This window comes from Rhincodon typus, chromosome 24 (assembly GCF_021869965.1).
Source record: "Rhincodon typus isolate 14 chromosome 24, sRhiTyp1.1, whole genome shotgun sequence".
Classification (NCBI taxonomy): Eukaryota; Metazoa; Chordata; class Chondrichthyes; order Orectolobiformes; family Rhincodontidae; genus Rhincodon; species Rhincodon typus.
In genome coordinates, this window is record NC_063355.1 from 4,124,166 (window position 1) to 4,151,148 (window position 26,983).

Genomic DNA, 26,983 nt, shown 5'->3' on the forward strand with positions numbered 1-26,983 from the left:
TTAGCAGAAAGATCCATGGGGCAAAGCAACAGGACCTGGAGCAAGCTCACCTTTGGCAACATGCATTAGCTACATTCCTCTTACTGCCACCTTTAGAACTAGAGGATAGATTCCCTTTTATTTCTCTCAAAATATCTGGCTACTTACTTTTATTCACAGTTAGGACACATGATGCAGCAGTAAATTAAAAATTAAATCTGCTTTGTGGTCAAGCAAGGTGATGGGGAATGAAACACCTCTCTGTTGAGACATTCATTGTCAAGGATTTCTCGAGTCAGATAGAGCACAGCAGGATTCAAAGTAAAGATCCCACATCTCTGCCCCAACAATATACCTCGAGCCAGGAGGACAAAAAACCCACTCACTATACCAGTTTGACATATTTTGCTCTATATCCAAAATGAGTTTTTTAACTGCAGACATTTTAAAGATAGTCTGTCCTATAAGTATTTAGATAGAGCCTTTTACAGCTTGTAGCCCAGGCAAACTTTCAACTTGTCGGCCTGGCTGCAGTTTGAACCCTGGTTCCAAGAACGAAAGACTACAGATTAATCCAGGGCTCAGCTCAGAGCCATTAACTACCTCCTGCTGGAGACTCCCTCTGAACAAACAAGGGGCTTTATTCAATTAACAAGCAAACAGTAGAACACTCACCTGGAAAATGGCGCCTGTGCGCAACTCTCCAATCAGCAGGTGAATGGAAACAGTGATAGTCTCCTGGTGCCAAATAAATAACACAGTGGTAGAGATCATTGCCTTCCCTCGTCACCAGATGGTCCTGAAAACTTGACTCACTTTTATCTGCAGGATTACAGCAAATTGTGGATTTGAACAGGATTCTACTAATATTGATAATATTCACATTTGTATACCAGGTTCCATGTTAATCCTCACTGTAATAATACTACAGCTCAGTACTACATTGAGCTGCTTTGTAGAATCTATCCGGGAACATTACAAGTTTTTTCAGACGGCAGTTTGGAAAGAGTGACCAAACTTGGTGCTTTACTCATAAGCACTATTCTGAGGCTTGTATATCCCAACTGGACAGTTTGAAGGAAGGCCTCAAGACTCCTCAGAAATCTTCAAAGAATTATTGTTCGTCCTCCCCAGCCACATGATGGCCCTTAGAGACAGACTCTAAAAGCTCAGACTGAGCTCCACACCAGCTGGATCCAGTTACAATATGACCTTGGAGGATTTCCAATTTCCTCCAGCTAACCAATGGGAAGAGTAAATTTATTGTCTTCAAACTCACTGCAAACTCTGCCTCTTACCACAGACCTCTTTCCTCAGCACTGCATCAGGTTTAACCTAACTGTTCCAAATTCCAAATAAAATCCCTTGTCAAAACCATAATGGCCACACCTCATCATCTTCATTACCCTAATCTCCTGGCTTCTGATCCTTCGCACCACCCCCTCCCCACACCTCTTTCACCCCTCACCACCTTCTATTGCACTGTCCAAAACTCCACTTCTACTCAACATCACATCTCAACTTTCCCTGACGCCTCAACTCCATCTCTGTCGCCAAGCTTTGGCCAATCCTGGCTCCATTTGCAATTCCCACATTGTGGAAGGCCCTTGGAATTTCTTCAGCATCGAAGGCGATATCAAAATGCCAGAAGTTGTTGTTGGGTGCTTGCAGGAAACACTGACACTCTGCTGTTTCAGTGGCCCTGCACCAAATAGAATGAATGAGGAGAGCCAGTGAAAATATTCCCGGAACAAAATTAATCATGTTTTATTTTGTTTACTTTCTATAGTGCTCTCCTATACCCCAATTCTATCACACACCACCCTACAATCATTGACAGATGACGATAGATACCATATGGTTTTGGTAATTCAACTGAACCAATCCTGTCAACTTGCCCCGACAGTGACTCCCCAAACCTCCACACCCAGCTAAGAGCTCTCCCCATCCCATTGCAGAACATTATTTTGCTATATAAAGGGATTTAAAGGTATTATTTAGGGAGGGTGGCACACAGGGCTCCATTTACACAAACTTGAAGCAAACATTGGCCTTGCTCTGCAAACTGCATGAGTATTAACTGGGCTTTAGAAATGACCCAAGCCTGGGTTGAAGACATGAGCTTACTGTCGCTAATCTCCAGATTCTCTGACCAGGTCTGAGGGCCCAGGAAATTCTCCAGTGAGTAAGTCACACCCTTCACTTGCTCTACCTCACAATTCTTCACTCTTCCAAAATGCAAGATCTTTCCATCAGAAGGGCTAATCTGGAGAATGGGAAGAAAGGAGAATGATCATCAGTAGCCGAATCCCTCATGCTGCTAGGTCAGTTATGAGATGTAATCACTATGTATAGAATATTTAAATTGGGCAAACTTGTGACCATCACTCTGGGTGGAATAGCTGAGGTTTTAAAGAGTTTGGCTGATTATGGAGGCAATCCTGGGCTGGATCAAGTGCATTCACCAGTGACTCTTCTGCATTGGGTTATCAGAAAACGTTAGGAAAAGCATCGGAATTCAGAGTTCACAGCTAGCTCTAGGCACAGCTCCTCCAAAAGACACAGGTCTCATTAATTCTGCATCTAAAACTCACTTCAGAGAAACAGCACGGGTTTCCGCAGCCCAAAGTCACACGTGGACCAATGCTGAATTATTCTCAACACAATTTAAACAGAACAGACAGATAATAGAGCAGGGACAAAGAGGGCTGTTTTTAAACCCAAGTAACTTTTTTAAAAAACTGGGGCTAAAGTCTTCAGAGTTGTACTGCTATAGCTCAAAAGATTTGCAAAGTTCTTACCACACAGTGAGAGTCACTGACAGGGCGTGCCTGGGGTTTTAGCTTTCTGCGGAAGAATTCACTGAGATTTCTGTAATGTTGTAAATCTTCCACTGCTGCTTCCTTCATATTAACCCCAAACGTCCATATGTACAAATTATACACAGGCTTCCGCATCCAGGTAGGAAGTTCCACCTGATTCAGTCTACCCCACGCACGGGATAGCAACCGCGTGGGAATAGTTTTATACAGGCCAACCTGCAAGACAGTCAGAAGAACAACAGGTAAACGCTCACTACCAGCTGAGCTCAGAAGGCAGCAACAGGAACTGATTTTATACAATAAAACCCCATTGAATATCTCATGGGGATATAGTACAAGGCTGTTTTCCAGGACACAAGGTGAGGTCTAAAACACATATTTAAGAAAGCAGTCTGTTTGATGACCCACTAAAGGAATAATTTTATTCATAAATGTACATATGCTTTCCTTAGTTGTGATGTCAACTGGGATAGTCTCCCAGCTCTATTAAATCATTTTAAACATGAGAAATCGTTTCTAAATAATGAAGGCACAGGGATGTTTAAAATTAATTTAAACAAGTAAGGGTCAATTCAATCCAAACCTGTGAATATGTGTTTCACACCAATTCATTTGTAGGTGCAGCAAGTTTCACACTGCAATCTCCCACCGAGGTAGCTGGAGCTGTCTGCTGCTTTAGGAACGCAGAGATGTGGATCATGTCTGTTTTACTGAAAAAAACACAACTGTAGCTGCTGGAAATCAAAAGAATGTTGCAACTGCTGGAAATACCCACCTTGTCAGCGAGTGCTTGCGGCCAAACAGACAATTACTATGACACAATGTAAGAGCAGATTACTGCAGATGCTGGAATCTGTACTGAAAAAAAATGCTAGACATCACAGCGGGTCAAGCAGCATCCGTGGAGAGACAGCAAGCTAACACTGAATCTAGATGACTCTTCATCAGAGTCTCTTCTACAGAACCTCTTCTAACCTACCTAGCCTGCACATCTAAAATCTTCAGAATTGTACCTCCCTGGATGCTAAATGACCCACTGAACTGTTGTAGAGTTTCAACTTTTGTCAAAAACCTCACATTTAGAAAAGCAACTTTAACTCAACAAAACATCTCAAGGTGCTTTACAAACTGAACACCAAGCCATGCAGAGATGATAGGACAACTGACCTAAACATGGTCAAAATGTTAGACTTTAACGACTGTCTTGGAGGAGGAGAGAGGTAGAGCAGGGAATTCAGGGAATTAAACTTAATAGAGATAAACAACATCATTGTTGGCCATGAGGCATTTAAAAATTGAAGTTTTGAGCAGTGGATTGAGAGAAGGGGAGGGAGACAGTGCAGTGTCCAACCAGAGTTATAACAGGGAGGAGCTGGAGATGTGGGACAGACCGGGTTAACAGTAGAGGACTGGGAAGACAAGAAGCCACAAGAAATTCTCTATGACTATACAGAAAGAAATTAATCAAGAGGACAGTCCCACAAAATGGAATGGGGATGTTTCAACAAAGACTGCAGATAGGATGAGCCGGAACAGTTTCTCACAACCTATGACTCTGATAACAGCCACGTTGGTACTGCACTGGGGCCCAGAAACCTGACTGGAAGGATTCAACAAGGAGGGCTAGGAAAGATGGGCATGCACTTGGGAAGTGACGTTATATTCAAGAACTTTAGAGGGAAGGGAGGCTGGAGATCACAGTGCTTGAAGTGCAGTGAGGATGGCTGCATTCCTGGCTGATGCCCCCAAAAACTGGATCACACAGACTGGAGGTTGTGGGCTTTCTGAAGGTTCAAAAAGCTGAAACTCTCAAAGCCTAAACGTCTCCATGCTGGTTAGTTACATTTTGCGCTCACCAGTTCGCCCCATTTGATATTTGTGGTCTACATTTTCAATACTGTTGCCTTATTAATGGATTAATTCTAAATCAGAATGTTAAGCTGCATTAGAATAGGGCTCCATGCTACATGCTGGAGGAAGAGAGTAAGTTCAAACGGCACTGCCCCTAAATGGTACATTACTATCTCCTCTCCAACCTCAGTCCCATCCTCCTCCTCATCAAACAGTAGATGGCTCGCTCTCCCTGAAAAATCCACCAGTTACTAGTTTCTGAGTCAGTATGTCAGTGAGTGCCCCAATGTGGGATCACCCTGGGAACCACCAGTCCAAAAACAGTATGTGTCTAAATGGTATGTAAAAATGCTGTTTCTGTATCTGCAAAAGGTGTTACAGAAGGTTCATTATGCTAAATGACAGTCAAAAGGAATCCTTCAGGCCATCTCTTGCAGATGCAATTCCTGAGTTGATAATTTACCTCCGTTTGTAATAGCCCTGTTTGCAGCTGCCTCCTCCTGTTACACAGCATCAGAATATAATCCCAAACAAGGAGCAGTCACATAAGTGCCAGCAACTGCACCCCACCATGCAAGTGTAGTCCAAAGCACATATATCCATCCTGATGTCAAATCCATTTATTCTCTTTCCAACAAAACCAATCTAAAGCTTACAGTTTTGACCTCAATCTCTAATGCCAGAAGAGAATTCCACAACTCTCAATTCCATTTTCTCTAAACCACCAGCATTAATTTTCTAAATATTGCCCCCTGAATACAGACTAACTTCCTACTGCCATCCAACCTATTTGGCATCAGATTGTCCATATCCTGCACTGGAATTGATGGAGATCAGTGTTTTGACTGGGGCTGAGTATCATGCTTTATTCATTAAAAGAGCCTTTATTTATTCTGATGTGTTTCTGTTTCCGAGTTTCGAGGTTTACACCCAGACACCTCAAAGTCAGCCACAATGTTCCAGATAGAGTTAAGGTGGTATACGTCACAGCCCATAGTGAACAGGGTGGGCATTTCATGCGACTCAGACTGAAACAGCATCAGGAAATTATATGAAAACATGCAGCATGGACCTGAAACTGAATAGATAAAACAGTTGCAGCAGAGCACCAGTGGCTAACATGGAAACATTAACGAGCTCAGACCGTGATCCTGACATTTTACCAACACTTTACTTCTGAAAAACTTTAATAGGATGAAGAAACTGTGCCGCACGCAGAGCAGAAAATCACAAACATTTGTTGGGGGTGTCGACACATAACATGTGCCCATTGATTGGAGATTAGAGAACCAAAAGAGTGAGGCCTGGCAGTCAAAGCAGAGAACAAGGAGTAAAATGACAGCATAAGATTATCACTTTCCAAAAACAATGAGCCATTCTCAACAGGTGGTCTCATCCCTGGACACCACCCTCCCCACACTAACTCCAACTGAATGTGAGCGCTTCCCTGAGGAATTCAGACTCAGAGTGCAACAGGGCTTCGTTCTTTTTCACTAGCAGGAGACAGCATTACTAATCCCACAGGGAAAATAATACTCAGACAGTGTTTTGCTCATTAAGAAAGCAGGAAGCTAATGGGGAAATTTTTAAACCAAGTCCTAAGTCTTTAACTTTGAATTATTTGTAACTTAAGAGATGGAAAGGTCTGAAAGCACTTTATACTGGCGTCAACCGATTGCACTCCTATAGAGGAGACATTGGGAGATGTAGATAAAAAGCTTGGTCAGTAAGGTGTGGTTTAAAACAAGTTCTTAAAGTTGGACAGCAGTCCGAAGGAGGAAATTTGAGGGCTTTCTTGCCTTATGACTGAATTAGTGGGCTTTGTACATTAAACAATAAATCTACCCGCCTCAAATTCTTAGCCTTCCTTGTTCCACTGGCTGGGGATTAGGGGCAGCGCACATTACATTTCTGGTCTACTATCGCAACACAAATGTTAACACACCCAGATCTTCCAAAAAGATCATTAGCACCATGGTAAGCCATGCTTCAAGTCACAGAAGTAGATGGAAACCAACATTCTGTTTAGCATTCTAGTGCAGCTTTATGCTCTTTAGCGCTGACAGTGGGAATTGTACGCCTGAGCTGAGCTTAGCCAAGCCAAGAATGCGGCACTGGCACACAGTCAGCATCGTCATACCTGCACAAAACAACAGTTCAGCACTGCACTGCCCAGCTCTTTTATGAAGAGAAAATGGTCCGATCATTTATCTAAACCTAGCCACAGCTCCAAGCCAATGGTTTCGCTTCCTTTGTTTTGGCATTTAACGCATATGTGACCATCGATTTACGAGCAGAAACAAACTGAATAATGGATCTTAATGAGCAAAACATTTCCCCTCGAGAGATTAGCAATGCTATCGCCTACTAGTAGATGGAAGCCCTGTCTCACTCTTTGAGCCTGAATATCTAAGGGGACCACTCAGACGGAATTAGTACGGAGACGATGGCTCTCACACACAGCCTCCACATCAATCAGGGATTACTGTCCAGGAACTGGCCAACTTGCTGGGAATGGAGCTGTCATTTCAGGTTGCTGCTTGAACTGTCACACTTTAATAGTCATTTGAACAATGCACTTGCTGAAAATCAATCCAGGTTTAAGTTCCACTCAGCTGCAAATTCCCAATATGGTAACAGATCCGTACATCAATACTGACTGACCAAGTTAGTGTAAATGAATGATACTAACTATAAACAACAAATTACATTTGTATAGCATTTTTAACAGGTAACAAGCTCCCTGCGCTTCACAGAAGCATATCCAGACAATCACTGGCACTCAGTCACACACAGGGAGGTTAGGACAGAAGTCGGTGATAAGGGATGACTTAAAGGAGGAAAAAAAAATGGAGCGGTTTGAGGCAGTACCAAAGTCAGCTAATGATACAGCTACCAATGGTGAAGTGTCGAGGGACTGAATAAAGCTGGAGTTTGGTGATGGGGAGATACAGAATACTGTAAACACACACACACACAAACATATACACTCACACTTCAATCACATTTTAAAGTGCTGCTATGTAATTACTAACAATGTGCTACATAACATAAGCAAAGCAGTCAATGTTTATTTTTAAATCCCAGTCCATCTTAAATAGGAGAATACACTGCAAGTTAAACACTAAAACTCTGAATGCTGGAATTCACACACTCCCTTACCACAAATGCAAACCCAGAAATCCCACACACTTACCCTGCTTGTTGGTCGCCATCCTACTTTAGTAAGAGGCTTAAGGACACTAAATGGCAGGAAGAAATAGAGAAAAGACAGAGGCCAGGTGCGGAGCTTGAGTGCAGGCTTGGACATACAGCTCAGCTGGCCTAGCCTGCGTCGCAAAGCCAGCTGGGGAAAATGTAACCTGTGGAATTGTACATATACAGCTGGTCAGGCAACAAAACAGCCCCATCATAACATGACACCCCTAAAAAAAAGAAATCACTTCAGAAACAAAACCACTCTGCTCAGAGCTTGATGTTAGCTGGCCTGAACGGTTAGAGACACACACATATCCATCACTTGGTTATTTACCAAATTTCCTTTTATATCCTCTTATCCCCATGAGGCTTCCAAAAGGGACCCACATGTGCAATTTTTAAAAATTGCAAGGAGATAGTGCCAGGATTAAGAGTGACAACTGAATTTTGTTTGTATTTAAAAACAGTGAGATTTGAGAGACCTCCATTTATTCAGTCCCTCTCTTCAAAACCCTGGAGGTGGACAAACATGTACATCAGCATTACGGTCAGACTGCAGCACTGACACCATGAAAAGGGTTCTTAGTTTTTAGGTTTAAAGTCCATTTCATTTCTGTAGTGCTGTCACTAGAACAGTCATCGCTTGACGTAATTTGACCCTGGCACTGCATTCACTTGCACCATCCCTATCAATATAATGAAGTCTCAAAGGCAGGACATAAGGTCCAGGGTGGGATTCCAAGGGTTTTGTCCCATCACACCACTTCATGCTGCTAAAATGCTGGACTCGGGTGATGAGACCAAGAAAAAGAGTCAATTTAAAGAGATTGCCAGGACTTTGGGGAGAAGTGGAAAACTTCAAACAGCTGGTTTTTGTGGGCAAACTGACTTTGGAGTCTCAGGTGGAAATGACGCACCCCCAGTGGTCAATATCACTGCCTAACAACACACTCGTATTACACTCTGCAGGACAAGAGACCTGTAGTGCTCTACAAGGGTAAGATCACTGTTACACTGTGTCCAGCTTTGGACACACATTACTGAGGAACGATAACAAGGCCTTGCAGACAGACAGACAGATCAGTAAAAACTGCATTAGAATGGGCCCAAGTAAAGAGAAGCTTTAGTTCTTAAGGGAGACACCAGGAAAACTGGGAAACTGTTCAGAAGGATCGAGACCGAAAGAAGACCTCTATGAAGTGACTGACAGCAAATCGGGGAAAAAAAATTATTTCCTCTGTTTGTTAAGTGAAATAAATACAAGGTTGGCAAAAAAATTGAAAGGTTAGAAAAAGATTCTTAAATGACGATTAAAAAAGGAGGACAAAGTATTTGCAAACATGATAAGGGGCAGGGGAATAGGACATGAGGATCAGAGACTAGACAGAACAGTATGAAGGGCTGAATGGCCTTTCCCTGACCTGCAACATCCAAACAAAGGGCTGCTTTTATAACCGGATCCAGCCAACTTTTACAAACAACTGTTAACAAAAGTCTGCTCAAATCAAAAGTGCCCAAGGATGGCACGGTGGCTCAGTGGTTAGCACTGCTGCCTCACAGCGCCAGATTCAAATTCAGCCTGGGGTGACTGTCTGTGTGGAGTTTGCACATTCTCAGTGTCTGCGTAGGATACCTCTGGATGCTCCGATTTCCTCCCACAGTCCAAGGACGTGCAGGGTAGGGTGGACTGGCCATGCTAAATTACCTCTAGTGTCTAAGGGTGTAGGTGGGTCAGCCATGGGAAGTGTAGGATGACAGGGTTAGGGTGGGGCAATGTGTCTGGGTGGGATGCTCTTCGGAGAGTTAGTGTGGACAGGTTGGGCCGAATGGGGGGATTCTAGGGACTTAATTTGAATAAGTTAAGGAAGTTGGTTAATTTGAAGAGATGAAAGAAACCTCCTGGAGTTTGAAACTGTCCAAGGGATGGAAGGAGAGTGCTGGTAGAATTACTGCCTCTTCATACCGTTTCTCTTTTGGGACCATCAACTGGTGATCGAGGTGGCTGCTTCAGGCTCACTTTGGAGCAGAAAGCTTGAAATTGAGGAAAACTCTCATTAGCAGAACAGTGAAGAGTGATGGGACCTACGCCACATGGAGACTTTGCCCCATTTTAAGCGATTGAGCCTCACTGAGCTGTAGCACCATACAGGCAAGCTGGAGGCCTAACAAAGTGAGCTTAGACAGAAGGTCAGCAGTGTGTTCAACTGTGGGAGGCAGCGTCAGGGAACCCAAAATAGTGAAGATAAAAGTAAGGCATTTTGGATGTTTGTCTTCTGAATTCAGTAGGTCTGGAGACAGGAACATTTTGAGTCACAGATGACGCTGAACGAGGCCTGCCGAGTTTCTCCAGCTGTTTTTACTGGTTGGGTTTTTGTCTGTCAGGGGCATTAAAATGTTGCAGAACCAAGGTGGGAAAGAAAAGGACAAGATACATTCAACCATAACCCTTGTGGATGGCAGAACAGGCTTGAGGACTTGAATAGCTGACCCCTAGTCCAATGTTACTAAATGAGCACAGTTGTGAAAAGTCATATTGAAGTCAAAACACAGATGCCACCAGGCCTACACTTTCTGTCTGTACTTCAAGCTTTGCCCTTACCTAACACACATTTGCACAGACCTTCCCACCGGTATTTTTTGGAAGCAGGAACCCTGGTGCAGCTTTCCTCTCGCATGCATGGGGGGGTGGTTGAGGCTAATCATAAAAGGCAGAGGATACAGGAAAGAAAGAGGCTTAATGCCCCTAAGGCCACCCCAGGCACGAGAAGCCAAGCTCGTGGATCGCTGTGGAATGTGAATACTGGATGAACAACAAAGGCTTCACAGTACTCGGTGATGAAACAGAACTTGTTAAGTCAAGTATGTCTCCTTTGAGCTATAACAAATAACACACTGTGCCCGTAGAGGAATGAGAACTGGTTAATTAATTTGGAAGAAAATGTGGAACGAATCGGCACCAAGGCAGCAGACAAGTAGTGCAGCGCACTGGTAATCACAAAGAGGATTAAAGCACAGTACAGTACTGCCCTCCTCATCCTGTCAATGATCTGCCAGCAATAATGTCTGGCAATGTTTTGTCAGAAGCAGAGGAGGTAGGTGAGCCAAACTATGCCAGTTTGCTCTCAGCTCCAGCTATATCACTTGGTGAACTGATGGTACAGGTAAAGGCCAAACAGCATACCTCCGAATCTCCCACTGACAGCTATTACGTGAAGGGATGCCGTCTGCAACAATTGCAGAATGTGACACCAATAAAAGGTGTGCCTTCAGAACTGAACTGCACTGCACTGATGAGCAAAGGTTTCCAGTGAGGGACAGCAGGGGAAGAAAAATCCACACGAAGTTTCACTGAGTCACTACATCTCAATCTGGAAGCAAGATGAAGAAAGTTCAGATATCAAACACCAGGAAGAGCTGGGCCAGGGTGCAGGGTACGGGGGCCTGGGGCAAGGGAGAGATAGAAAGGCAAAGACAATTTTTTGACCCGTTTAAATGTTAAATTTGTCCCAATTATTTGCTTTTAAATTTTAACAGAATTTAAAAATCTACTGTCTTTAGTGCCAGTTTAACATCAAGCCGTATTGCAGACAAGAATGACATTGTCAAGGCAGATCAACAGACAATAATCACATTTACTGTGTCCCAAATACACTGGGCACAATCACAATGTACTTAAGACAATGAATATCCTGCAACTCCCAGTCAAACATTTTACAACCTGTAAAGAAACAATGTCCTGAATGATCCAATAAACCTTTAAACAGCAAGTCGCAGCACAAGGGGTCTTGCTCTGTTACTGTGAACGTGGTTAAGACGTCTTTCGACAAAAGTCCCACGTAGGCCGAGTGGTTGAAGGGTTAAACTGCTGAAAGCTTGGGAAGGGGGAAGGACTTTGAGTAATGTAGTTTTATGGTGGGGTAGAAGGTGTGAAAGCCATCGGCATGAGCACTTTGAGTGAGAAGGGCTGAATATTTTCTGGACGTTCTGTGTTGAGACGTAAACAACCTGCAGAAGAGAGGGGTGGAGAGAGGCTGCAGAAGCTGCACTAGGGGCTCAGCACTACTGCAGGAGGGTACTGCACCTTACCTGGGAGTATAAACAAGGGTCTCTCTCCAAACTAAATATCAAAGTGATCTGCCCAGGTGTTAGACTGATCAAAGTCTCCCTCCATTTTAACCCAAATAATGTCACGTCCCCTGTGATGGAAGAATGGGCCTTTCCCTTGCCACTGGTCACTATTCCCAACTCATCCTAATTTCTCAATTTATCGTTACAAATCATTCATGAAATCCGAGCATTAAAAGCACCTTCTGCTGACCATCTGTAACCAGTATTCCTGCTGCCAACCCTGTCATTTCATTGAAAACTGTCAAAATGAAACATCACTCACCAGTAACGCACCATCTCTATTTGGCACGCTGCACACTTGCTTTTGCCGGTACTTCCCAAAACTCAGGCCATTTCCCTCCCTCCCCTCTCTACTGCAGAGAATACCCGGCCAATCATCAGCTAGCAGCATCACTGCATAGGAACACCAATCCCGTGCTCTCCTCCATCCCCTTCAGCATCAAACTGATTGCTTGGAAAGCTATGACTCACAGCCTTGTCTTTGCTGCTCTGCTCAACTCCTGCTATAACTCTCTTCCATCCCCCTCGCTCTTAAGATATCTTCTGCTGGCACAGCATTCTTCCCATCTGTGTCTCTTCCTCTGACCGTCTCATACAGTCCTGCATTCAATACCCTCCTTATAGTTCACGCTGCCATTCTGTTCCACACAACTCGTGGGCTCCCTTATCTGCATCCCCAGGTAACCCCCAATGCCATCAAACTCATCTAACATTTCACCCTCTTCCTCCTGCTCCCTTCAAAAGGCACTCTCTCGCCCCAAGCTAACTCCAGCAGAACCCTGCCACCCCCCCCATAATTCCAGTAGGTATCCTTTTGCCCCAGGCAAACTCCAGCAGATACCCTCTCGCCATCTCCCCCCTACCTCCAAAAGCAGGTATCCTCTTGCACCTCCCATCCTCCAGCTAACTCCAAGACACCTTCTCGCCTCCAGCTAATTCTAGCAGGTACCCTTTCCCACCCTCTCGAATCTAGAGGTTGCAAGCTGTTACACAGTAGCAAGTGACGGTGATTACTGGGTCAGGTCGGGGCTTTAGGTTCTGCAGGTCCTATTACATAGAGAGAGATATAAAGAGATATCCTCCACAGTACCTGAAGCGTGCTCGCCTGCTAGAGCCAGCAGCACCATTAGACACCACCGAGCCGTCGGCTTCTCGGAGCTCTGCCTGGCTTGCATCGGTGCAACGGGATCTCCGGACATGAATTTTAACTCTGTGCAGGTTGTAACATGTAGTGGCAGTATTATGCAAAGATTTACGACATCTCACCATTTCCCTCCCTTCAGCGCCGCCGGCTGCTGCTGTTGCTGCTGGTTTGATTGACACATGACCCAGGGATAAGAGCCTGGATTTCCCGGGAGGGCGGGGGCAAAGGGGGGGTGGACCGGCGGTGACGTCAGCCGCGCGCGAGCCGGCACCGGAAGTGCAGCCCGCCTCCACTTCCGACTGTCACCAGCACCCACGGCCCGGATGTCGAGGCGGACGCGGCACCTAAACACAGAGAGAGCGGCCAGTCACTAACACTCATCACCACGGCAACCTCAGTAGGCTGGGCAGCACATTCAGCCCAACAGGCCCCTTAGATTTCACCCGAACACCCCTTTCCCTGACTGCAACGTGGTTAGATGTCACTAAGTAGACGGCATTGCCCTAACCATGTGTGTGTTGTAAGGCCACTAGGTCCCCTTCCATCCTTATTAGGGGGAGCGCTCTCCTTGATTAGGATGGAAGGGGACCTAGAGGCCTTACAACACACAAATAGTTAAGGCATTGCCGTCTACTTCGTGGCATCTAACCTTGTTTTTCCATACCGAAGGCGATTCTGTTTGAATGGTTTTGAAACTGTTGTCAAATCAAATTTCCCTGACTGCAAGCTGTAGGAGACACAGGTTAAAAATTAAAGGGCAGGTCTAGAGCAAGGGGCCCCAGTTTAAAAGTAAGGGGTCTTCCTTTTAAGATGGAGATTAGATATTTTTCCGTGTGGTGTAAAGCTTGTGGAATTCTCTCTACTAGAAAACAGGGTCAGCAAGTTTATTCAAGGCTCGATAGATAGATTGTTGATAGACAGTGGAGTGGAGAGTTAAGGATACAACGAAAGGAAAGTGGGATTAAGGACACAATCTGATGATCATTACTTAGATCAGATGCAGGAATAGAGTCAAGGAGCTGAATGGCATGCTCCTGCTCCTTGGTGATATATTCCTAAGTGTTCTGTTCACCAGCTATCCTATGTGGAGTAAGTTACGTATGCTTGCCAGAGCAATGATGTCACAGAAAGAGGCCATTCAGTCAATCAAGTTCATGACAGCTTTCTGCAGAGCAATCTCGTCAGTCTCATTTCTGCTGATTTATTCCCTTGGCTCTGAAAGGTTAGTTCTCTCAAATATCCATGTAATTTCATTCCAAAATCATTCATTGTCTCAGTTTCCACCACTCTTAGCGGCAATGATTTCCAAGTCACGACCACTCGTTGCATAAAGTTTTTCCTCAACTCCCCCCTTCATTTCTTGCCCAAAAAAATTGTTACTTAGTCCTTGTTCCTTCAGCTAACAGGATAGGCATTTCTTTTTCTTCCTATCTAAGACCTGTCATAACTTGTACAATCTTTAAAATCTCCTTTGCTCCATGGAGAACAATCCAGTTTCTCCAGCCTAAGCATACAGCTAAAATCCATCACCCCGGAACCATTCTGATAAATCTCTCCTGCACCCTCTGAGAGGCACTCACATGCTTAAAATATAACTAAAATTGGCATAATTTGGCTTTCATTGACTGGGGAATTGAGTTTAAGAGCCGTGAGGTTATGCTGAAGCTCTATAAAACTCTGGATAGACCACACTTGGAATATTGTGTTCAGTTCTGGTCACCTCATTACAGGAAAGATGTGGAAGCTTTAGAGAGCGTGCAGAGATTTACCAGGATGCTGCCTGGACTGGAGGGCAGGTCTTCGGAGGAAAGGTTGAGGGAGCTAGGGCTTTTTTCATTGGACCGAAGGAGGATGAGAGGGGACTTGATAGAGGTTTACAAGATGACAAGAGGCATAAATACAGCGGATAGTCAGAGACTTTTTCCCAGGGTGGAAATGACTATTACAAGGGGACATAATTTTAAGGTGATTGGAGGAAGGTGTACGGGAAATGTCAGAGGTAGGTTCTTCTCACAGAGAGTGGTGGGTGTGTGGAATGCGCTGCCGGCAGTGGTAGTGGAATCAGATACTTTAGAGACTTTTAAGCGACTCTTGGATAGGCACATGGAGGATAGTAAAACGTAGGGTATGCAGGGTAGATTGATCTTAGTAGGATAATAGGTCGGCACAACATCGTGGACCGAAGAGCCTGTATTGTGCTGTACTGTTCTATGTTCTACAATATTTCAGTTAGACTCATAAAGATGTACAACATGGAAACAGACCCTTTGGCCCAACTTGTCCATGCTGACAAGATATTGTAGATAAATCAAGTCCCACTTGCCAGCATTTGGCCCATATCCCTCTAAACCCTTCCTATCCAGATGCCTTTTAAATGCTGTAGTTGAATTAGATAAATAAGGTTCTCAAATTCCTTGTTAAATTTATTGTATTTATATCGATTCCACAAGTGGAAACATTTTCTTTAATACTACCCCCAATCCGTTCATAATTATTACAGAGTGATAGAGTTACACAGCACAGAGACAGGAAACAGACCCTTAGATCAAACTTGTCCATGCCGACCAAGTTTCCCAAAACTAAACCAGTCCCACTTGCCTGCATTTGGCCCATATCCCTCTAAACCTTTACTATTCACGTACTTGTCCAAATATCTTTTAAATGTTGTAACTGTACCTGCATCTACCACTTCCTCTGGCAGTTCATTCCACATATGAATTCTCTGTGAAAAAGTTGCCCCTCAGGTCCCTTTTAAATTTTTCTCCTTTCACCTTAAAAATATGCCCCCTAGTTTTGAACTCTGTCACGCTAGGGAGAAGACTTTTGCAAGTCACCTTATGTATGCCCCTCATGATTTTATAAACCTCTAGAATAATTTGAAAGAGCTCAAAACAGATTTTCCCTTGTCCTTCCTTTTTCTGGAATCTTCAAATTTTCCTGATAGTTATATCGTCTCAGTTCTGGTATCATCCATGTAAATATTTTTTTTTTTTTACACTTTCTTAATGTTTCTACATCTAATGTTTTTCAAACAACAGGACAGTAACTCCAGGCTGTTGTTCATTGCTGAATTTTATAAGAATTAGTGTTGAGTAATTCATTCTGCTATATAAATCCCAAGAATGGCCTCCAGCTTATTTAAGTAGATTCTGAAAGAGGTAGTGGGGGAGACAACATTATTCCACCTGCATTTAAAAGGCATCTGGATAGGAAGGGTTTAGAGGGATATGCGCCAAATGCTGGCAAGTGGGACTTGATTTATCTACGATATCTTGTCAGTATGGACAAAAGTGTTCATTAATGACTCACAAAGTGCAAGTAACGTACACTGTTCAAATTAAGAACTCATGACCAAATACTACTTTAGATCACAGGTTCAAGAGGGTAGATATCAAAATGCGGTTAGTCCTAAGGTCAAAAGACTTCTGACTGCCCATTTTCAGAATTATGTGCAGCCGATAATCAAACTATTGTTTATTTGCATGTATTAGTTTAAACAAATAACTTGCTGGCACCTAATTTCTGATCTGGTGTTTGTGTAGAACACGTTTTCTACAAGGAATGGGCTTGTTTTTATTCTGAACTGAGATGATGTTTTGAGCTAAAAAAGGGGTCTTTGGGAGTGAATCTTAGTTCATGGGAGTGGGAGTGCACTTGAGAATTCATCTCAGCTTGTATAGAGCAGGTGGAATAATGTAGTCTCCACCACTACCTCTTTCATATTGGACTCTACAATTATTTAGTCAACAGTAATTTATATTTTCTCCCTACTAAGACCTCATGAATAGACACTTCTGCCTCTTTGTACTAGCTGCTCAGCTTCACTCACTTAAGACAATGCTCCCATTGATCGATAACCTCAAACGACACAAAACGCAGTATTCTTTAGCCTTCAGAAAAGCACTTTCAAACCTCAGATGGAAAATGATAATCAGCAGTGGAATCTGTGTGAGGCAGTGGAGATCGCTCTTATCCGCCCATTAAAAAGGCTGAGGAAGTTTGATTAGGGATGGGCAACAAATGCTGGTCTTGCCAGAAATGCCCACATCCCACTAAAAAAAAGAAAAAAAACTCAGTTTTGGTCTCATTCTAGTAAAACTAATTTTGTATCTTCTCTAGGATTCACAGTGCACAATTGAATCTATCCAATATTTTATATAACTAATATTTGTGTTTTTCAATTCTATTCCTCTATATGTTAACATCAATGCCTTCTTAAATGATTGCACTAAGGATTGATTGCAAAATTTGTTGACAACACAAAGACAGGTAAGAGACAATAATGTGAAGAGGACTCAAGGAGATTACAAAATAACCCAGGTAAATTGAGTGAGTGGGCAAAGATGTTGCAAACCAAGTATAATGTGGGAAAGTGTGAAATTGCTCATTTTGGCAGAAAGAATAAAAAAGAAGCACCTTATCTAACTGATGCAAGATTGTAGAGCTTGAGGTGCAGAGGGATCTGGATGTCCTTGGGCATCAGTCGCAAAAGGTTAGAATGCAGCTACAGCAAGATCATGAAAATAACTGATCCTAAAAATAGAGAAATTATGCTTCAGGCACTGGGAGACCACATCTGGAGTACTGTGCATCATATCAGTCCCCCTTTTTGTTTAAAGGAAAAGTGTAAAATGCATTGGAGGCAGTTCAGAGAGCTTTATTAAAATAAAATCTTGAATGGGAAGGTCGTCTTAGGTTGGATGGTTAGACTTGTATTCACTGGAGTTTAGAAGAGAAATTGGTAGCTTGACTAAAATGTATAAAATCTTGAAGGAGTCTCGACCAGGCAGATATGGAGGGTATATTTCCTCTCATGGGAGAATCTAGAACTTGGAATCACTGTTTAAAAATCATGGGTTGCCTATTTAAAGCAGACATGAGGCAGCAATTTCTCACTTAGAGGGTTGAGAGTCTTTGAAACTCTCTTCCTGAACAGTGGTGGAAGCAGACTCGAATATTTCTAAGGCAAAGGTAGATAGATTCTTGCTAAGCATGGGATAAAAGGTTATCATTAAAGGCAGAAATGTGGATTTGAGGTTACAATCAGATCAGCCATCTTACTGAATGGCCTACTGATTTGTAAGGATGTAATGGCTTTATGAACTTGCATCTCTGGTTCTAATGATCTTTGTACTGATTACCAATGCCCTTTTGTTTTTGCTACCTCATTTAAATACTTATTTTTCCAAGTGTACACTGCATCCATATTCTTCCCTATTCTTATTCTAAAACTAAGTTGGTACACTTCTGCCAACAACTCTCTACCCTAATTTTTACAGTCCATCTTCTCCATCCACCCAGTCTGTAACATTTGTTAAAATACAGCAATTAGTACCTTTCGATCTATTATTAAGCCGAAATTAAATAAAGAAAAATGCTGTCAGCAGCTAACCTTTCAGATCTGTGACCTTTCATCAAAACTTTTGAACTGATGTTGTCTGACCTGCTGAGCATTTCCAGTATCATCATCTTTGTTTAAATTTCATTTACAGCACAGCAGAGGTCCACAGTAATATTCTGTCCACAATGCCATATCATTCCCAGGATGATAAAGTAGACAGACTGGGTACAGACTAAAACACACCCAGGGCAAGTTCATCAAGTGGTTGTTCTTGTAACGTTTCTTTATTTAAGTGATCGATAAAATTTTAGTGGCACATCATTAATACTGAAATTAACTTTTCACCAAGTAATCTGCTACATGATACACAATTTACAAGGTGGAACTCACTCATCTCCTAACAGCTGCCGCAGAATGGAAATCTTCATGAATTTGAGCAGCAGGAATTGACTCAGGCCAGTGGTCTCGCCCGGCTTTCTGCCAGTCCATTTCAGATTACAACCGAAAGAAAAACAACTTGATAAAGCCAGGTACCCAAATCGTATAGGATTTTAAACATTTCAGGAACATTCCTCAGAACTCATGAGCTTCACGCTGTATCTAACACATGATACACTTGCCCTGGGTGTGTTTTACTCTGTACCCAGTCTGCCTATTTTATCATCCTGAGAATGATGTGGCATTGTAAACAGAATATTACTGTGGACCTGTCTTGCAGTGTAAGTGAAACTGAAACAAGAAGAAAATACTGGAAATACTCAATAGGTCAGGCAACATCAGTTGAAACATTTTGATGAGAGGTCACAGACCTGAAAGATTAGCTCTGCTACTTTGCCACAGATGCTGCTTGACCTGCTCACAGCATTTTTTGTTTAATTTCAGCTTAACAGTATTTTGCCTCTGTACTGTACATGCTCTGGGATTGTTTGATAGATGAGTGTAGAGGAAACAGTTCTGTGTCTAACCAATGTTGTATCTATTCTTTGAGTATTTGACATGACCAGCTATAACATGCAGGAAATCTGAGAGATCGGAGGCAGGTTGGGGACTGTGTTCAGTAAACAATCACAGGGATAGGGGCTACCTAACTAAACTGTCAGCTTTCAAAGTTTATTCTCAGTTGGGAAATCTCATACAAGAAATGAAAGCTGCTGCTGAGAGCTTAATGTTATTTCATTTTAAATGAAAAGGGATTGTAACAAGCTAATCCTGTACTAAGGTCGCACTGGCACCTTCCAGGAAGTGGCTGATGTTCAGTATGTTTGGTTGAAAATCTAGCAGAGATGGAAACATTCAAACTGAAAAATCTGCTGCCTTAAACAGAGCTGTCTGAAATTCTGGAATGGCACGAACATTTACATAATGATTTCCTCCATGGCTTCGCTACTGCAGGAAGCAGGTACTGTGTCTGAGCTGCCGGTAAGTGTATTTTTGTGTTATATCTTTGTGTCTCAGGCAGAGGGACAGTTGGGAGTTCAACAAATGGCCTCACTGTTCCCCACATGCTTTCCAGGCAACAATGCACTTATGCTTATGTAATGTAGACATCAATTTGCACACAGCAAGCTCTAACACATAGCAATGAGATAGTGACCACATAATCTGTCTTCCATAATGTTGTTAAGCATACATTTTATCTGGGATAGTGAGAACACCACAACTTTTCTCCAAAATAATGGCATGGGGTTTAATACAGTCTCAAAAGGTTAGAAAGGTTTAGCAACTCATCCAAAAGATGGCCCTACAGAGTGCTGAACACCCTCAGAAAGGCACTGAAGCTTGCTACCAAATTTTGTGCTCAGTTTCCTGGAATGGCAATGGAAACTCTAATGTTCTGACTCAAGAGATGAGGGGGTTACTGACTGAGCCAAAATTGAGGACATGAATGAGGACACAGCCTCAGGAGACAGAGAGCTGGAGAAAGTTGGTCCCTCAGGAGTGGCAGGGAGATAGAGAGGGTCAGTCTCTCTGGGGAGATGGAAAGATCAGCAGCCTGTGAGGAAATGGGGACAGTCAGTCCCATCAGAAGGGAAGGCTTTGAATTGTTGGTTAAGTACAAGAAACATTGCAGGTACAGTGATAGAACAGCCAGTTTAATATAGAGATTGAGACGTCAGTCAAAGCAGTCATCTTCCAGACAAGCTAGCAGGAAGTAGCGCTATCATTTATTGGTGCTAAGATAACCTTCAGGATTCTCTTCACTCTTATTCAGCAAAGCATCAGAAGTTACACCAAAGTAGCTAAGCAACAAACATTAGCCAACCTTAGCTCATTTGTGCAGTAAACTTTTTGTTTATGCAAAGACCTGACTGCATCATTGGCGAATCGGTGCAGGCTTAGTGGGCCGAAGGGCCTGTTCCTGTGCTGTATTGAATTGTACTGTATAATTGTATTGTATCACTACAGCCAGAATAAGGAATACACCAGGACAAGACGGGACAGCAACGGGCTAAACTTTCTTGCACCTTCACTTATACGTTGTCCACCTCTACTGCTCTTCTCACATTCTGCCAATAAAACTTTAATTCATGCTTTTATTGCGAGGTGATCCTAAGTCATCAACTTAATCTCCTGCCACAAGCTCTGTACCTTCATCACAATCTCTGGGCTCCTCAGCTATTCTCTCAGAAATCACCAGACTGTCTGTAAATGTAGTGATCTGTTTGATGTGCAGCTAAGTTTTAGGTCTTCTTTATCCTGAAAACCACTTAAATTCAGCCCTTAAAGTGAAACAGTATAATGAAGAAATTATGCCTGCAGCCATTTAAAATATTTTAAAAACATTAATACATGAAATGAAAGACACCATTAAGAATGCAATTTTTGCTTTTTTGTCATAAAATGTAATGCCTAGTGGGGATTATGAAACAAGGATAAGTGACACAGGGTTTGGCGAAACATCTTAGAATTAGACATAAAATAACAGGATTGTGGCAAAAGGACAAGCAGTTTCCTGTTTGATCCCATTGCCAGTAAATCTGAAGCCTGAATTCAAAGTTATGACATTTTAGCCTTTTGCATACTTGGTTCCAACATGTCCAGCACTGCCACTCACTCTCGGCAGGCAGCAAGACATGAAGCATATCAGATTTCTGAACATTGACTATGCAGTTCCTGAAGCTGGTGTTCAGACTCCAGCTTGGCACAACAGAGAAGCAAACTAACTGAGACGCAAGCAAGCAGCTGACTACCTTGGGCCACTTTGTGTAAGCTGTATTCGTGCAGCAGCACTGTTGAGTTAGATGATCAAGGGAGGAGAAAATGTCATTTACAGTTGGAGTTCAGTGTGTAATACAAGGCACTGCCCAAGTTCCTGAAGTCCAGTCATCATTACAAGGGTGTGTTAACATGGCCTGGAGTCATTCTCTTACTGCCTGGAGAAGTTAATTTTCATTTCCTCCCGATATTGTGACAAAAATTGCAGTTTATGCATTCCTGAAATTATCTCCCAGCTTCTGACTTGACACATTTGGAACAAATTTTCAGAGCGTGCTCCAAATGTTTTATGTGGCCAAATATAACACCAGCTCATTCATGTCTCAATGATTCTTCCTGGGAACAGTACTAACCACAAGAGTGGGTCTCCTTAGTTTCATTAGAAAGTCTGCATCATTCGACAGACTCCCCGTCTATTCAGGAACTGCAGTGGGGTTAAATTTTCTGGCGGTACAGAATTAGCAGGTAGCAGTGAGGACTACAGTTACCCTAGCGATGCCAAACTATCGATGGGAAAATCAGACTGGGTCTCCACGAGTATAGTGAGGAAAGGTCAAGCAAGAGTGTGATGCCCTTCAGAATTTAGTAGTCTTTAACACACTTTACCTAGAGTGGACAGTGGCCTTGTTGGGAAGGGAGATGCAATAGTACAGACTAGATGAGCATTCTGCAATGAGCTAATTAATTTCAACTGGGAGCTGATGGGGATACAAACATTTGCTATCGTTGTTCCTGGGTAGAGATTCAGGGAGATGGGGATGAAGAAAAATAGCAAGGATTTCTCTGGGCAGAGCCAGGTTGAGATGTGATGACTTCTGTAGTTGAAAGAACTCTTCCATGCTAATATAAGGAAATTGCCCTTCAAGAACGGAGGCAAGAGAACCACACCCTAGATTCACCAACCTGGTCAGATAAAGGAGCTAATAGTCAAGTTCAACATGTTATCTTGGGCTACAAAGCTATGACTTTCCTCATTTCAATGTGGCTGCAAATAATCCTCAAATCTAAGAACTAGCAAGCTAAAATAAATAGAATCTTTTGAGAAGCTGGAGCTCTCTGGGTTGCAGAAAATTTGCAAGATACACACATAATAAAACTGTCATGCCAGTCAAAAAATAAAAAATCCCTGGTGTATGCGTAATTAAGCTGGAACTGCCAGCAACTCAACTCAAAGCTGATGCTGACTGACATTTGCTGAGTTAATCGATTTCTCTGTCAGGACAATGGGAGCTTGCTACATGGGCCTGAATGAGCTCATGCCTTTTCTATACACTGGACGCAGATACGATGCAGGGCTCTCTCTGTGACTTTGCGTCTAATAACATCAATAATTAAGGTGATATTTATTTTGAACATTGCTTTTGTACCCAAGCCTTTCTGCCTCAATTCATCAACCATCAGATGAGGACAATGAGTGGAGACCACCCAAGCCAAAACCAGCAGCATCTGAAGATCGTCGATACTGGGCAAAGACCAGGGTCACAAAAAGAAAAGCAGCTGCACACTTCTTTCAGGTTCCTTTCAGAAACAATATTCACTGTCTGGAATCTAACAGCAGAATCCCAGGCTCAAAATGAATTTATCCGGTTGAGGTTGAGGGGGGTCCAGAACAACCCTGAAATTAAAGTTAACTTTTACAAGAGAGATGTCAGGAACCAATTCATGCAAAAGGAAGCAGAAACCTGGAACATTTCTTGTCCCGGAACGTCTTGAAGCTGGAAGCAATAGAAACATCAAAACTGAGGTTGAAAGACTTTTTCTGTCAGTTCTGAAGAAGAGTTGTGGATTAGACTCAAAATGTTAAGTCCTTCTCTCTCCACAGATGCTGCCAGACCTGCTGAGTTTCTCCAACACTTTTTCTGTTTTTTTTATTTGATGGACTTTTGCTTGTCAAGGGTATTAATGAGTTACAGAACCCAAGGCGGCAAGATGAGGATAAGAAACAGATCACCCTTAATCTAAATGAATGGCAGAACAGGCTCGAGGGCTTGAATGGCTGACTCTTAGTCCCATGTTCTCAAATGAGAAAAGTACCGTGTCAATAGTACAAACAGCATGTGCAAAGTAGAAACAAAGCTGCTTTTGTGTTTTAAGTCATTTAAAGTTCTCAGTTGATGATGCTGCAAATGTGCTGTGTGCATGTTGAGTGGGAGAGTTTGAGTTGGCCTCAATACAAATGCAGCCTTGTCACAATCCGAGCTAAATTTGACTTAATTTATTGTTGTCACACATACTGAGATACAGTGAAAAGTGTTTGCGTGCTCTGTAGGCAGATTGAATAGAGACAAAGTGCATCAGGGCAGCAGAACAGAGTGAAGAATACAGTATTACAGCCGCAGAGGAGGTACGGAGAGAGAGATCAACATTAACATTTGAGAGGTCAGTTCAAAACTCTGATAACAGCGGGGAAGAAGCTGTTCTTGAATCTGTTCACACGTTTATTTAAACTTTTATATTTTTTGCCCAATGGAAGAGGGTGGAAGAGAGTATAACCAGAGGGGTCTTTGATTATGTTGACTGCTTTCCTGAGGTAGCAGGAAGTATAGACCAGAGGAGAGGGGCAGTGACTGTCACCACGCCAATTCACACCAAGGGACAAAAGACTTGGGAGTTGGGATGTTATTGTGGTGGCTGTACAGGTCATTGGTTAGGCCACTTTTGGAATACTGCGTTCAATTCTGGTCTCCTTGCTATAGGAAAGCTGTTCTTAATCTTGAAAGGATTCAGAAAAGATTTACAAGGATATTGACAGGAGGGTTTGAGCTATAGGGAGAGGCTGGGGCTATTTTCCCTGGAGTGTCGGAGGCTGACGGGTGGCCTTATTGAGGTTTATAAAATCATGAGGGGTATCCTCATCAGAGATAGGGTAAATAGACAAGGTCTTTTCCCCAGAGTGGGGGAGTCCAAAACTAGAGGGCATAGGTTTAAGGTGAGAGGGGAAAGATTTAAAAGGGACCCAGAGGGTGGTGCGTGTATGAGCTGCCAGTGGAAGTGGAAATGGAGGAGGCTGGTACAATTACAACATTTAAAAGGCATCTAGTTGGGTATGTGAATAGCAAGGGTTTAGAGGGATTTGGGCCAAATACTAGCAAATGGGACCGATTAAAATAGGATACCTAGTCGACATGGATGAGTCGGACCAAAGGGTCTGTTTTCGTACTGTACAGCTCTATGACTATGACTTGAAAAAAGGAAAGTTCCATCACATTCAACTTCACTTGCGCAGATTTAACAACAAACACCAGAAAGAAGTGAAATGTTCTTTAATAGGGCCAAACAAATTAAAAGCAGAGTTATCAGCAGGTAGTGACACCAGACTAACAGTGGTAAATAAAATTTTGAGTTAAACCAACATACTACTTAAATTTATTCACATCCCATTCTTTCTGCCATTTGATCACAAAGTTCTGGCTTCAAGTCCCACTCCCAAGTCTTAACCATAAAAATCAAAGCTGACACTTCAGTACAGCATTTTAGGAGTGCCCCACTGTCAGAGGTGCCATCTTTCAGATGAAGCATTAAACCACGGCCTCACCTGCCAGCTTGGGCAGATGGAAAAGATCTCGGTGCCAACAATTAGACCTCAATCAACTTCACAAGAGGAGATTTCTGGTCATAATCAGGATGCTGTTTGTGGGAGCCGAATGTGTACATAATAGCTGTTACGCTTCTGACATTATAACAGTGACTACACTTCAAAAGTACCTCATTGTTTGTAAAATGGTTTGGTCGTGAATAATACTATATAAATGCAAGTCATTCTCTTCCTTTTTCTCCACTGCCAATGACTCACCAGTACTTTACCATCACAGTACACAGCTCACTGAAATCGTTCGATACAGCCCAAGTTTGGAAGGATGCCACGACTGCAATATTAGGTATGGTTACATAGCTCTAATGGATACAATAGATCTCCTTTACAGTCCACATGGCTTCCTGACTGCACATGAAAACAGGGGAGGACATGGAAATTGTCTGTAGGATGGTTCCAACAATGGTATAAGTTTCATGTACTTTTTTAATGCAGCGAGTGGCTAGAATCTTGAATGCAATGCAATGTGGTAGAGGTAGGTTCAAAAGAGGTATTCACAAGGGAACTAGATTATTATCTGAAAAGGAGGAATATACAGGACTACTGGGGGATGTGACCCTTTTTAAGAGCCAGTGCAAACACAGGAGGCCAAATGGCCTCCTTCTGTGCTGTAACCATTCTAAAGGGTAGTGGAGATTTGGTGTGAAGATTGAAGGGGTTTAATAAAATCTGCCAATCTACACATCTAATGTCCATTCATACTGCTCATTGCTACAAACATTGCTCGACCATTCCAGGAGTCATTTGGCAGATGTCATGCAATAGAAAGCACATGGGTTTTCAAAGATGGGAAGTGTCTTGTGTGCTACAGCCTTTTCTTAATGAACATGCCACTGGTTCTCGGGGAGCAAATTCAATGCAGCAATCCAGAATGATACAGCGTACATTTTCAGGCAAAGGGACAAGATGAAGGTGATCATCAGAACCTCCAGATTAGATTAAAATCGTTCATCAGTATTTATTAGTAAACATCAGCCTTTCCTAACCTATAACTGATTCATGAAATCCTCACTCCTCATAACAAAAATGTTAACTCTTGCAATTAAACATTTATTTCACAACACCTGCTGACATTTAAAAGTGAGTATAACTTGGTTGCTAATGCACTTGCCCAAAGTAAAATTTATGGAATCAAGCCTCAGGTGAGGGATTTGAGTTTAAAATCTAGGGTAACACTTCAGTGCTATACAGTGTTGAAACAGTGCTACACCATCAGAAATGCTGACTTTTGACGAGAGATTAAACAAAACCTCCATATGCTTGTTCAGGTGGGCATAGAAGATAATGTGGCAATATCTAAGAACAACAAGCAATTCTTGTGGCCAACATTCCTCTCTCAAACAAAATCAGGCCATCTCCTTAAAAACAGAAACCCTGAAAATAGTTAGGAGTTCTTGCAGAAATGGTGGAGATAGAAAAACAGAGTTAACATGAACATAGAACAGTACAGCACAGTTAATGATAGCTAACACACCATACGCCTTCTTAACAACTCTATCCACCTGGGTGGCAGCTTTCAGGGAACTGTGGACATGAACCCCAAGATCCCTCTGCTCCTCCACACTGTCAAGAATCTTTCCGTTAACCCTGTATTCTGCTTTCAAATTTGTCCTTCCAAAATGAATCACCTCACACTTTTCAGGATTAAACTCCATCTGCCACTTCTCAGCCCAGCTCTGCATCCTATCAATGTCCCTTTGTAACGTAGAACA

General features: G+C 42.7%; 1 protein-coding gene and 2 pseudogenes across 6 annotated transcripts in view; 1 reads left to right on the top strand and 2 right to left on the bottom strand.

Annotated features, from left to right (window-relative positions):
- pisd (phosphatidylserine decarboxylase) overlaps positions 1-26,983 on the bottom strand; it is a 107,030-nt gene that overhangs the window by 9,226 nt on the left and 70,821 nt on the right. For 3 of the 6 annotated variants that reach the window (XM_048611348.1, XM_048611347.1, XM_048611349.1), the window contains exons 2-6: positions 13,069-13,466; positions 7,849-8,014; positions 2,781-3,017; positions 2,107-2,245; positions 655-801 (exon numbers count right to left, since the gene is read on the bottom strand). In XM_048611348.1, coding sequence (XP_048467305.1) covers positions 655-801; positions 2,107-2,245; positions 2,781-3,017; positions 7,849-8,014; positions 13,069-13,247 — 868 coding nt within the window. In that variant the 5' untranslated portion in view covers positions 13,248-13,466. The remainder of the gene's footprint in view (positions 1-654; positions 802-2,106; positions 2,246-2,780; positions 3,018-7,848; positions 8,015-13,068; positions 13,467-26,983) is intronic. The other 3 variants (XM_048611351.1, XM_048611350.1, XM_048611352.1) reach the window with 2 other exon arrangements.
- Positions 13,585-13,703, bottom strand: LOC125486032 (annotated as a pseudogene).
- Positions 13,681-13,782, top strand: LOC125486031 (annotated as a pseudogene).